This window comes from Petromyzon marinus, chromosome 1, assembly GCF_048934315.1.
Source record: "Petromyzon marinus isolate PM22_M1 ecotype Great Lakes invasive population chromosome 1, UKy_Petmar_22M1.pri1.0, whole genome shotgun sequence".
Taxonomy (NCBI): domain Eukaryota; kingdom Metazoa; phylum Chordata; class Hyperoartia; order Petromyzontiformes; family Petromyzontidae; genus Petromyzon; species Petromyzon marinus.
In genome coordinates, this window is record NC_133667.1 from 6,987,249 (window position 1) to 7,001,353 (window position 14,105).

Genomic DNA, 14,105 nt, shown 5'->3' on the forward strand with positions numbered 1-14,105 from the left:
CAACTCCCTCACTCGCCGCACCTCCTCTGCTCACTCCCGCTCTCACCTAAATATGGAGCCCCTCGGCCACGGGAGGTCCTCTGATGACAAAATGGCGCCCAACATGTGCGTGGTCCCCTGTCCAGAGCCCTCTGCTCCCACTCCAACGGCTGCTCCCGCGACATTTTCCCCGCTATACTCTGCGCCGTCCCCTGGGGTCCGCGCCTCATGTCGGCATGTGCCGGCGGTCGACAGATAGCCGCTTCCGCCTCCTTGCATAATCGCTCCCACCATCGACGCCCAGTCACTCTCTCCTCGACGGTAGCGTAGCTGCTCACCCCGCAATTTTGAGCAGCAGATGTCCCTCCAATCCGCGGCGGCTCCTCCGCTGCCTAGCAGTCATGGGCTTCTTAATCGGGTGCCCAGATCGCCGTCCTTGTCCCAATGACACTACTGGTGGGTTTCTTTATTCCCTACTCCTGACACCAAATGTAGTGTCATTTGTGGATGCGGGTGGCGTGCGGCACCAGTCGAAGATGAGGTGGTCGCAGGAGGCACCGTCCTCCTCTTTTATTGTTGTTGCCATGCTCACGCCACTACTCGGGCCCCCTCTCTCTCTCACACACGACCCCGCTCCTGTGCGACCCGTCCCAGACACGACCCTGTCCACGTTGCACCAACGGCCTAGACCGGGACAGCCAACTACTGTCCGGCTGTGCAATGATCGGGCAAAGGTGGCAGTGGCAAAGGCGGCAACGGCGACGACAGCGACAATGAGACGAATCCAATCCCAGAACTTGCAGCCCGGAGCTCTCGCTCTCCGCTGCTTATATTCCCCTAAGCGCGGCTTGGCTTCACCCTAGCCGTGCCTCCCTTCTCGAACCCTCCAGAGGGTTCCAGGGGCTTCCACACGAGGTCTACCATGACCCTTGCCCCAGTTCCTCCGCCCTGCCGGCGCACCCACGTAGCATCGTGTGCGCTAAGTGCCCACCTGCAGTTGCAGCTGCTGTCCATCAGTCAGCGCTATGTCACTACACTACTATAGAGTGGGTAGATACTACTATAGAGTCAGTAGATACTACTATAGCGTCAGTAGACACTACTGTAGGATAATACTACTGTCAGTAGATACTACTACATTCAGCAGATACTACTACAGTCAGTAGATACTAGTATAGAGTCAGTATATACTATATAGTTAGTATATACTACTGTAGAGTCAGTAGATACTACTACTGTCAGTAGATACTATTACAGTCAGTAGATAATACTACAGTCAGTAGATAATACTATAATCAGTAGTTACTCTAGAGTCAGTAAATACTACTTTAGAGTCCGTCGGTACTACTATAGAGTCACAAGATACTACTGACGCCATTATATGTAGGGTATGTAGGTATAAATGGCTATAATATAAAATTGGCTGGGGGGGGGTATAAATATTTTTCGAGGGGGGGGTCGATAATTCTAGATTTAATGCTAAGTCGGCCAATCAAATGCTAATGTTTATGCTAATTCATTTGTCAAGGCGCCTTGTTTCCTCGCACACAGCTTAAAGGTCGCGGTCTGCGCGTGGCTGTGCTTCACTCCAGCGCTGTCCTCGAGACAGCCTGATCCCTTCACCTGATGAAGGCCGCTTGTGTTGTGGCCGAAACGTCGTGATTTTTGCTGTTTTATTTTTTACCTACGTGACTTTACCGAATAGAACCAAAGAGTATGGGTCGACAATTTTCAGAAACCTTTTAGATCAACTATTTTCCCCCCACTTTCTATTACTTTTTGATTGAGGGCTTCTGCAATCCTCTTATAGTTTTGTTAACGGACAAATGGACAGACAAACGGAACGCCTGGCTTTCACAATAGCTTAGTATTTGTGTACATATATGTTATATTTTTGAAAGATATTTTCCCCCAGGGCAAAGCTGGGCGCTTGCTGCTCGTACATATATAAGTTAAGGTGCAGTTAATTACACTTCATAAAGAAGAAACAGCCAGACATTGGCAGAACAGAAACATCTTAAGAGTGGCACATGAGTCGGCTGGACGGTCAGAGAGATATAGTTCCAGACTACCAGCTGTGAGAAGGAACGACCTCTCACAGAGTAACACTAACTAGGGTATTCATATAAGGCCTTAGTTGTTAGAGTAATGAACATGTACGCAGGGGTGAGTCCATGGAGAATATTGAAAATGGTGTTCGCAATTTCGATTTAAAGCTTTCGTGACTGCAGGGATTCATCTTCTTGGTTCTTTCGGTAAAGTCACGTAGAATGGAAATTAAATAATAAAAATAAAACATAATAAAAAACAAAAATTCTCACGACGTTTCGGCCACAACACAAGTAGCCTTCTTCAGGTGAAGGAACAGAACTGTTGGGACGACAGCGCATCAATGACTGCTGCTAAGATTCGCAGCGTCTTTTAAGCTAGGTGAGAGAGGTAAAGCGCCTTGTCAAAGGAGTTTACATATCAAACAGGAGAATTTAGGATTGAAATAGCTGTATTAAAGTGTTGGATTAGCAGGGTGTTAAAGTCAGAAATTAGCATGTAACTGGGAGATTAGCATGATGTTAATGTGAGGGATTAGCATGTGACTGGTCACGGAAATAGCTATGTTAAAGTCAAAGTTTACATCTCAACAGAGGCATTTAGTATATGGACGCTAAAGGACTGCAACTACCCAACTATCATACAATAAACCAATGTGAAAAAACTAAGTATAAACTACATCAATAAAATAAATGTACTCAATATATTCTTCAATAAGTTGAGCTATAAACATAAAGTAACTGGGTATAATGAATACCATATAGTAAACTAATAAAAAACTAAAATAGAAACTACATCAATGTTATCAATAAACTCTATATACTCTCCAATCAGCTGAGCACTAACAATAAGTCGTTATACATTACAATGCCATATGGCGAAAAAATTGGTGGCGGTTTTTTTTCTTCTTTCCAACGTTAGCACCATGGAGAGCGACGAGCCTCGTTCAGACGGACGAGTCCATCCATGCTCGGAACGGAGGAGGGGGGAGAAACAGCCACGATGCGCTGCTCTGTCCTGTGTTGCATTACAACCATGCCATAAACTAGACTACTATACATTGTAATGTTATACCTTCCAATCTAAACTACATTGTATAATTTTGATTTAAAGCTTTCGTGACTGCAGTAATTCATATTCTTAGTTTTTTCGGTAAAGTCACGTTGAAGATAAACAACAAAATAATAAAATATATATAAAACAATAAAAAAAATCTCACGACGTTTCGACCATAACTCAAACGGTCATCTTCAGGTGTGTTGGTTTGCATACATTTATTTTTTAACGGCGCATTTATTTAATAAATAAAAAACATTGGCGTCACGCGCAGCGATTTGGCAGTTTGCCCAGGACTAGTCCATCTATTTTTTTTTTGAAAAGAGGAGGGGGGAGACGATTTTTTTTTATAATGTATGCTGTCTGAAAGCCACTGTAAGCGTGAACAATTAAGAACTGAAATGGTTTATCAAATCTTTCCAATGATTGCTAAGATATAATCCATCTTCTCGGTTGAAATTGTCTCTGTGCTTGTATATGTGGATAGCCTCATGAACGAATCTCTCATGGAAGCCAGATGGCTTACAAAGAACCTCCGTCTTGGAAAAGTCAATGGCATGTGAGCCTACTGAATTAGAACAATGATCTGCTACGGCCGAGGTGTTGGTCCTACCGTGTTTAAGGTCTGCTTTATGTTCACGAATGCGGTCCGAGACATGGCGTTTGGTTTCTCCAATGTAACTACTACCACAGAGGCAACTTAGTTTGTAGACACCAGGGTATTGTATGTCCGGAATCACATCTTTTACAGACGGAACCAGATCACGGATTTTATGTAATGTGTTGAAACGGACCTGGATCTTGTGTTTATTCAAGATTTTGGAGATCTTTTTTGTGATCCCAGCAATGTAGGGTAAAGTGATGGTTTTGAAAGGCTCCTCAAGAGGGTTCTTCTTCATGGTTTGAGTGATAGCTTTGCGGATTGTATAGTCGGAGTAACCATTAGCCCTAAGAGCTTGGTGTACGTGCTTGAGTTCACTGCTTATGTGTTCCTGGTCGGATATGCATTGGGCTCTATGATACAGAGTCTTGATGAGAGAATTCTTCTGTGATGGATGGTGGTGGGAATCCGGTTTCAGATAAGCATCCGTATGGGTAGCTTTCCTGTAGACAGAGTGGCTCATTGAACCATCAGGTCTCTTTTTAATTAGGACATCCAAAAAAGGTATCTTGCCATCTATTTCGACTTCCATGGTAAATCTGATGGCTGGGTGTATGGAATTGATGTGGTCGAAGAATTGGTCTAGAAGCAGGCCGGCCATGTGGCCAGATGACAAAAGTGTCATTGTCAACAGAGACAATTTCAACCGAGAAGATGGATTCTATCTTAGCAATCATTGGAAAGATTTTATAAACCATTTCAGTTCTTAATTGTTCACGCTTACAGTGGCTTTCAGACAGCATACATTATAAAAAAATTCGTCTCCCCCCTCCTCTTTTAAAAAAAAATAGATGGACTAGTCCTGGGCAAACTGCCAAATCGCTGCGCGTGACGCCAACGTTTTTTATAATTAAATAAATGCGCCGTTTAAAAATAAATTTATGCAAACCAACACACCTGAAGATGACCGTTTGAGTTATGGTCGAAAGTCGTGAGAATTTTTTTATTGTTTTATATATTTTATTATTTTGTTGTTTCTCTTCAACGTGACTTTACCGAAAAAACTAAGAATATGAATTACTGCAGTCACGAAAGCTTTAAATCAAAATTTAATCGCCTCTACGGGGAGGGTTTTCACATAACTTTAAGATCCTTCAACAAACTCCGGGATAAGAAAGCTCAGCTGATTGAGTCTCTCACCTTCCTGAAGAGATGCCGCGACTCTGGGGTAATACCAATCGCATTTACACTGACCTCTGCTGCTGTAACTTCTTCTAATGCGAAACGAATTCTTTTCAAAACTAGCTTAGCTCTTATCTCAGAAAAAATCAGACTTATACGCACAGAACTAGATCAGTTAGACAAGACACTCTACAAATCACACTTATCATTGACGGCAATAATGTCCACATCGGATTGGGAACATGTAGACAATATGACTGCCTCTTCAGCTGCTACTATGTCGACCAAATGTAAGGAAAACCTGATTTCCAAATTTAACCTCCTCTTCAACAAAAGACCGGACCCACACACCAAAAAGTTAGACGTTAATAAAGTCGTAATTAATCACAGTAACAGTTCTATTTCCGATGGTCTGAAATCCGTTTTAGCTAAAGGTCTAAACTTTGCAGTCACACCTAAACACATACCAGTTAATGATATAATTGCCCAAGTAGACGTTGCTCTCAGGGGCCTGGGTCACATCGCTGCAGACGTAGCAAGATCTGAAATCGCTGCAACCCTCAAAAACGCTAAGATGCCAGCTAGCAACCTCAGCAAAGATGAGCGTTTTGAATTATATAAATTAAAAAAGAGGAATGATATTGTAGTCCTCTCAGCTGACAAAGGCAATGCTACTGTCATCATGGATAAAATAGAATACAACAACAAAATTAAAGAATTACTCGACGATGGTAGTTATACAAAAATAAAAAGAGATCCCACCAACAGCCTCGTCACACAAACCAACAAAATAATTTCTGATTCAACCGCATTAATTGATCAATCTAAACAGTTTTCGTTGAAACCTTCTGCTGCCAGGCCACCAAGATTATACGGCTTACCAAAAATACATAAAGTTGATACACCTCTTCGTCCCATAGTCTCTACTATCAGCTCCCCCACCTACAAACTAGCTCGTTTTTTGTCTGAAATCCTGCGTCCTTTCACTGGAAAGACCACCTCTGCGGTACAAAATTCTACTCACCTGGTATCGACAATCAAGGGTATTTCCCTGTCCCCAGACGACCTGCTTGTCAGTTTTGATGTAGTTTCCTTATTCACCAAGGTTCCTGTACCTGACACCATTGCAATCATTGAAGACTTGGTTCATCAAGGACTAAACACTGAGGTACCCCCCCTGGTGAGACACTGTTTAACCAATACATACTTCACTTGGAATGGAACTTTCTACAAACAAACTGAGGGCACCCCAATGGGCTCCCCCCTTTCTCCAGTTATAGCTAACATTTTCATGGAGAAATTTGAGACTGACGCCATCCAGACTGCCACTCTACGCCCAACCTTATGGAAGAGGTACGTGGATGACACTTTTGTCATCTGGCCACATGGCCGGCCTGCTCTAGACCAATTCTTCGACCACATCAATTCCATACACCCAGCCATCAGATTTACCATGGAAGTCGAAATAGATGGCAAGATACCTTTTTTGGATGTCCTAATTAAAAAGAGACCTGATGGTTCAATAAGCCACTCTGTCTACAGGAAAGCTACCCATACGGATGCTTATCTGAAACCGGATTCCCACCACCATCCATCACAGAAGAATTCTCTCATCAAGACTCTGTATCATAGAGCCCAATGCATATCCGACCAGGAACACATAAGCAGTGAACTCAAGCACGTACACCAAGCTCTTAGGGCTAATGGTTACTCCGACTATACAATCCGCAAAGCTATCACTCAAACCATGAAGAAGAACCCTCTTGAGGAGCCTTTCAAAACCATCACTTTACCCTACATTGCTGGGATCACAAAAAAGATCTCCAAAATCTTGAATAAACACAAGATCCAGGTCCGTTTCAACACATTACATAAAATCCGTGATCTGGTTCCGTCTGTAAAAGATGTGATTCCGGACATACAATACCCTGGTGTCTACAAACTAAGTTGCCTCTGTGGTAGTAGTTACATTGGAGAAACCAAACGCCATGTCTCGGACCGCATTCGTGAACATAAAGCAGACCTTAAACACAGTAGGACCAACACCTCGGCCGTAGCAGATCATTGTTCTAATTCAGTAGGCTCACATGCCATTGAATTTTCCAAGACGGAGGTTCTTTGTAAGCCATCTGGCTTCCATGAGAGATTCGTTCATGAGGCTATCCACATATACAAGCACAGAGACAATTTCAACCGAGAAGATGGATTCTATCTTAGCAATCATTGGAAAGATTTGATAAACCATTTCAGTTCTTAATTGTTCACGCTTACAGTGGCTTTCAGACAGCATACATTATTAAAAAAAATCGTCTCCCCCCTCCTCTTTTAAAAAAAAATAGATGGACTAGTCCTGGGCAAACTGCCAAATCGCTGCGCGTGACGCCAACGTTTTTTATAATTAAATAAATGCGCCGTTTAAAAATAAATTTATGCAAACCAACACACCTGAAGATGACCGTTTGAGTTATGGTCGAAACGTCGTGAGAATTTTTTATTGTTATATATATTTTATTATTTTGTTGTTTCTCTTCAACGTGACTTTACCGAAAAAACTAAGAATATACATTGTATAATATCGTATACACAGCTCGATGTAAGCTCTAACATTATGCATTATATTGATATGTCTCCAACTAAACTTTTTCCTACATTATACGACTATACACCATAATATACACTACCATAGACAAACCCACCCTTGAATTATACAATGCATAACTTTACACTACCCTATACTTTAGACTGTAAAATATTAGACTTGTAATATTACACTGTATTATTCTACCTACCCTACTGTATACCACACTGCTGTATATCCACTATACAATTAAAATACTATATATTGCCTTATGAATTATGTTTAACATTACACTGTTATACTATTTATTATTATACAACATGCTATAAACCATACCATTGACCGTCGTGTGAAAGGTATTAAGAGGCAGTGCCAGCGAATGGACTGCGGTCTGAAAGTCACCATAAAATACAATCAATACAGAACCGAAATGGTTTATAACGTCTTTCCAATGGCTACTAAGCCAGAATCCATCTTCTCGGTTGAAATTGTCTCTGTGTTTGTATATGTGGATGGCCTCATGAACGAATCTCTCATGGTAGCCGTATGGCTTGCAGAGAACCTCCGTCTTGGAGAAGTCAATGTCATGTGAGCCCACTGAATTATAACAGTGATCTGCCACGGCTGAGGTGTTCGTCCTACCGTGTTTCAAGTCTGCTTTATGTTCACGGATGCGGTCCGAGATATGGCGTTTGGTTTCTCCAATGTAACTGCTACCACAGAGGCAACTTAGATTGTAGACGCCCGGGTACTGTATGTCTGGAACCACATCTTTTGCAGACGGAACCAGATCACGGATTTTATGGACTGTGTTGAATCGGACCTGGATCTTGTGTTTATTCAGGATTTTGGAGATCTTATTTGTGACCCCCGCAATGTAGGGTAAGGTGATGGTTTTGAATGGCTCCTCAAGAGGATCCTTCTTCATGGCTGGAGTGATGGCTTTGCGGATTGTGTAGTCGGAGTAACCATTAGCGTTGAGAGCATGGCGTACGTGCTTGAGTTCACTGGCAATGTGTTCCTAGTCGGAAATGCATTGGGCTCTATGGTATAGAGTCTTGATGAGGGAGTTCTTCTGGGATGGATGGTGGGAATCCGGTTTTAAGTAAGCATCTGTATGGGTAGCTTTCCTGTAGACAGAGTGGCTCATTGAACCATCAGGTCTCCTTTTAATTAGGACATCCAAAAAGGGTAGCTTGCCATCTTTTTCGACTTCCATGGTAAATCTGATGGCTGGGTGTATGGAATTGATGTGGTCGAAGAATGGTTGTGGTTTTCACACCTGATGATGATTGCTTGTGTTGTAGTCGAAACGTCGTGATAATTTAATAGTTTTATATTTTTATTATTTTATTGTTTCCCTTCTACGTGTCTTTACCGAAAGAACCAAGAATATGAATCTCTGCAGTCACGAAAGCTTTAAATAAAAAATCACAGTATAACAATGAAGCAAACAGAAATCAGAGAGCGGGTTAAACGGTTCAAGACCTGTATTACCCCGGAGTGTTAACCTAACAAGGCGCCGTCAACTGAACTTTTGCACGTGTCCATCATGGAATATGATTGCAGAACCACGTGACCCGATGCCAGCGACTGGCAAGGAAGCAGATACATGGATTATGTGGCTGGCTCTGTTTATGGGATTAATGCTGCTTTTGCTCGGAGTGGTGACATTGATCCTTGTTGTTGAGTACATTTATTATATTGATGTAGTTTATACGTTTTTTTCACATCGGTTTATTGTATGATAGTTGGGTAGTTGCAGTCCTTTAGCGTCCATTTACTAAATGCCTCTGTTGAGATGTAAACTTTGACTTTAACATAGCTATTTCCGTGATTAGTCACATGCTAATCCCTCACATTAACATCATGCTAATCTCCCAGTTACGTGATAATTTCTGACTTTAACACCATGCTGATCCAACACTTTAACACAGCTATTGCAATGCTAAATTATCATGTTTGATATGTAAACTCCTTTGTCAAGGCGCTTTACCTCTCCCACCTAGCCTAAAAGACGCTGCAAATCTTAGCAGCATTCATTGAAGCGCTCAGCTGATTGGAGAGTATAGAGTGTATTGATAACATTGATGTAGTTTATATTTTAGTTTTTTATTAGTTTACTATATGGTATTCATTATATAGTGTAGTGTATACCCAGTTACTTTATATTTATAGCTCAACTTATTGAAGAATATATTGAGTACATTTATTATATTGATGTAGTTTATACTTAGTTTTTTCACATCGGTTTCTTGTATGATAGTTGGGTAGTTGCAGTCCTTTAGCGTCCATATACTATATGCCTCTGTTGAGATGTAAACTTTGACTTTAACATAGCTATTTCTGTGACCAGTCACATGCTAATCCCTCACATTAACATCATGCTAATCTCCCAGTTACATGCTAATTTCTGACTTTAACACCCTGCTAATCCAACACTTTAATACAGCTATTTCAATGCTAAATTCTCTTGTTTGATATGTAAACTCCTTTGTCAAGGTGCTTTACCTCTCCCACCTAGCTTAAAAGATGCTGCAAATCTCTGCAGCATTCATTGAAGCGCTGTCGTCCTGACAGTTCTGTTCCTTCACCTGAAGAAGGCTACTTGTGTTGTGGCCGAAACGTCGTGAGAATTTTATTTTTTATTATGTTTTATTTTTATTATTTTATTTCCATTCAATGTGACTTTACCGAAAGAACCAAGAAGATGGTGTTCGCAACTTTGTAGATGAACAGGGATTGAATTTGGAGCCAGTGGGGGATCCAAGAAATTGAATAAGCTGCTCTTATTTATGAATGCACGTCAACAATTTGGCCATAGAGGAAAGCATTTCAGTAATTGAGTGAGGAGATGATGAGGGTCTCAGAAATGAGCAGGTACATTGCCTTACCTCAGGAGGCATTTGTGCACACAATCCAAACAGATTTGACAACATCTGAAAGTACAAGTAAATGCAATCTTAACACAGCATATTTATGTATTGCAACGTATTAATGGTCAAATTGTTGTTTGTATGCATTTCATTCAACTAATTGAGAGGTAAAGTTAGAAACTTATATATTCACAGTTTTCAGTACAGGAGCATTACCTCTAGGAGTGTAAGATACATGTATATTACAGCCGTTTTCTTTTTTATATTGCATGTCATAATTTAAAAACTCAGTCGATGTATTTTAATCAGTAACATTTGAAGTTTTGATTTAAAGCTTTCGTGACAGCAGGGATTCATATTCTTGGTTCTTTTGGTAAAGTCACGTAGAAGGGAAACAATAAAATAAAAAAAAATATCAAACACAGCAAGAATTGTTTTTCTTGCTGTGGTTTTCACACCTGATGATGATTGCTTGTGTTGCAGTCGAAACGTCGTGAGAATTTTATTGTTTTATATTTTTATTATTTTATTGTTTCCCTTCTACGTCACTTTACCGAAAGAACCAAGAACATTTTAAATAATAATATCCAATTTTGAAAAGCATATTGTGTGGAACAGCTTTAATGTGAAACATATTCACCCTTGTTCGTGTGGTATTCAGTGCAACTTACATCAGGAGACATGGTCGCCATTGATCTTGTTATATTTGCAGTCAGCTAAAATGAGAATAAACCCCAAAAACCAAACAATGTAAAACATACACTGTTAAAATAACTTACATCAGTGATGAGGAGAAATTATGCACAAGTATATTAGACATTTTAGAAGTTAAGTTTTCTGGTCTGACGAGGTTAAGATGGCTGGGGTTGATACATTTTTTATATATATTTTTCGAAATTCTGACATTTAGGAGCATTGATATAATTGACAGATGTATTGCTTTTTAACACATAGGCTTTCGCGACCAATATCATCTATAATACAGGTTCTTTTTGGGGTAGATCGCTTAAATATATGAATGTGTCTATAAACCCACCACCACCTGACACAGACAATTAGTAAGGTTTTTCATGTAAACAGAACATGCCAATTCGATAGTACAGCAACACCGGTGTGTTGGAGAGCAAAGCTACAACATTCAGAATCTGAGTATGACGTTTCGCCAGTGATTACAACTAACTTCATCAGGCGACAGCTAGATTTGTGAAGACATCCTCCTGTTTCGATCCTTAAATAGAGGGGTAGATGTGATGACGGCACTTGTGAGCACTTCTTGATCGATGTGGGGGGGGTTAATATAAATAATAATGGGTATACATTGCCGGTTGGGTTATTTATATGGTCAGTTTAACACGTAGGCTTTCGCGACCAATATTATTCATAATAAAGGTTTTTGGGTTAGATCGCGTTATTTATAAATGTGTCGTAACCCTCCACCACCCGACACGGCCAATCAGCAAAAAAGTGTCACGTTGACAAAAGACAAATAGTTCACTACTTTTGCCCACCGGTGTGTTGAAGAGTGAATCCACAACATTTACAGTTTGAGTACGACGTTTTGCTGGTAATTACATCCAGCATCATCGGGCAATTCGCCAGAATGGTAAAGCCCTCGCTTGCTCCCGGTCTTAAATAGAGCAGCAGGGTGACGTCATCATTTAACTCATTTCAGGTGCAGTGATTTGAGGCCGAGGGGGGGGGGGGGTATTGTAATTATATAATCGATTGGTAATCAGTCAATGGTTATGATTAGGAATGAGTTGTAGATTAGTAATTAGTTGTAATGTGTGTTATTGTGATTATATGCTACGTTAGTAATCCGTTAATTAGTATGTGTTTCTCCTATAAGCAATTGTAATATGTATTATTTAATAATACGCTTCCAAGCCACACTAAGCCTGTAGCTGTCAGAGCGATGAAAGTTATTTCTATTTATCTCAATTTCAATGGATTCTCTAATTAGTCTTTGCCAGTAATAATTAGTTTTACACAACACTTCAACGTTATCAAAATCAATTGAGTGTCCTTGTTGACAAGCATGTTCTGCCACTGCCGACAGTTGTGTTTGAGATAATTTAATATTTCTTTGATGTTCTTTTAGTCTTATGCTGATGTTACGTCCCGTCTGTAGTGCTTCTTTAACACGTGCTTCTTTAACACGTTAAAGAAGCACTATGACAGAATGGCTACAATAATGCTCAAATTAACAGAGCACTGAATGCCAAATCACGATTGCAAAGCAATACTGCTGAAAGCGATCAGATTGTTAAAACAATTAAAATTCCATATATCTCAGGAGTAACTGACAAATTAGCCCGTATTTTGCAAAAGCAAAACATTACAGTAAGATTTGGTACAGTACACAAAATAAAATAAAAACTAGTATCTTGCACTAAAGAAGCATTACCTAAATTATCAACAGAAGGTGTATATCGGATTGTTTATGTGGCAGATGCTATATTGGACAGACGGAATAGCCCTGTTAGCCGAATGGCTCACAGGGCTATACCAAAAATAAATAGACCTCGAACAGTTGTTGAGATTTGTGCCAACTGGAAGTCCTTTGTAAGTATTATTTGAAAGCACTAGCCACATCAAGGATGTGTAAGGTCCTCTGTCTTTCTGAGGTAAACGGTGCAGGGCAGTGTCCGGAGATGTAATTACTGCTGCTAGTGGAATGTAGAAGTCACCTTCGGCAAGAACTGGGGTGATATTGACAGAACTACATTGTCAGACTAAAAGTATATGAAGAGAGGGTGAACTAGAGGTGCCTGGAGTTCCACCACCCTTCTGGCCAATGTAATTGCCACCAGAAACACTGCTTTTAGGGATAAGAGATGTTCTGAGGGCATGGCCATTGTTTAAAAAAAAAAGACAGCATAAGAACATCTAACACGATCCCAAGTAGAGACCGAAGATGGAAGACATGGTTTTTCCAGAGTGACATCCCTTATCGGTCTTGACAGCATAGATGCAGAGCCTACTAGCATTTGTTGATCTTATTCACACCATATGTAGCCAACTGTGCTAATCGGAGGTGTGGGGGAAGGACAACAAACGAAAAATACAAAAAGCATGTTGTTGACACGGTCATGGAAAGCTAAAATAGCCGAGAGGCATTCTTTAAAAGAGGCCACGCCAGTGAGCGAACACTCCCCAATGTCTGGTATACACGTGGCCTGTGGAAGGCTTTCTTAATTTTTGGAGTGCCTGCACCTCCTCTGAGAATCCTTGGTGTGGAGAGCCTTACCCTCTCTAGTTAGTCAGCTGAAAATGCCTCGCATCTGGATAGATGATGTCGTGCTAACTCAAGAGGTGCTCCCAGGCTGTTAGAGTCCAGGTTGGCTGGCACAGCAGGTCTTATTAGAAGCATGGACTTCCTTTACCTTCTGATTTTGGCGATGACCCGGGGTAACCCGGGGTATCAGTCCAAGATAGGAAGGCATACAGATTGCTGCTGGTCCATGGCACCATGAACGCATCGACTGCCAGTGCTCCAATGGCACGGAAGCAGACGCTGGTGGTTGTTGGTCGACATGAAGGACAATTTGAAGTGTACTGAAGCAATGTTGTAAAAATGTCAACAATGGGATGTAGATGCCAATCCCATGGATCAATCGACCCCTGGCTGAGTGCATTGGTGACAATCTTGTCAATTCCCACCAGGTGGGTCACTTGCAGTCATTTGGTGAGACTCCGCCCTGCTGAGAAGCTCCCATTATTCTTTCATGTGGGGCTGAAACCGTGGCAGTAATTGATTGCCACTGCCATTGTGTTGTCACAG

The 14,105-nt window shown here is 41.1% G+C and overlaps 1 protein-coding gene across 5 annotated transcripts in view; it reads right to left on the reverse strand.

The window, feature by feature from the left end:
- Positions 1-14,105, reverse strand: part of LOC116940453 (uncharacterized) — a 393,679-nt gene that overhangs the window by 73,143 nt on the left and 306,431 nt on the right. For all 5 annotated transcript variants that reach the window (XM_076056201.1, XM_076056147.1, XM_076055989.1 and 2 more), the window contains exons 49-50: positions 10,993-11,037; positions 10,340-10,384 (exon numbers count right to left, since the gene is read on the reverse strand). In XM_076056201.1, coding sequence (XP_075912316.1) covers positions 10,340-10,384; positions 10,993-11,037 — 90 coding nt within the window. The remainder of the gene's footprint in view (positions 1-10,339; positions 10,385-10,992; positions 11,038-14,105) is intronic.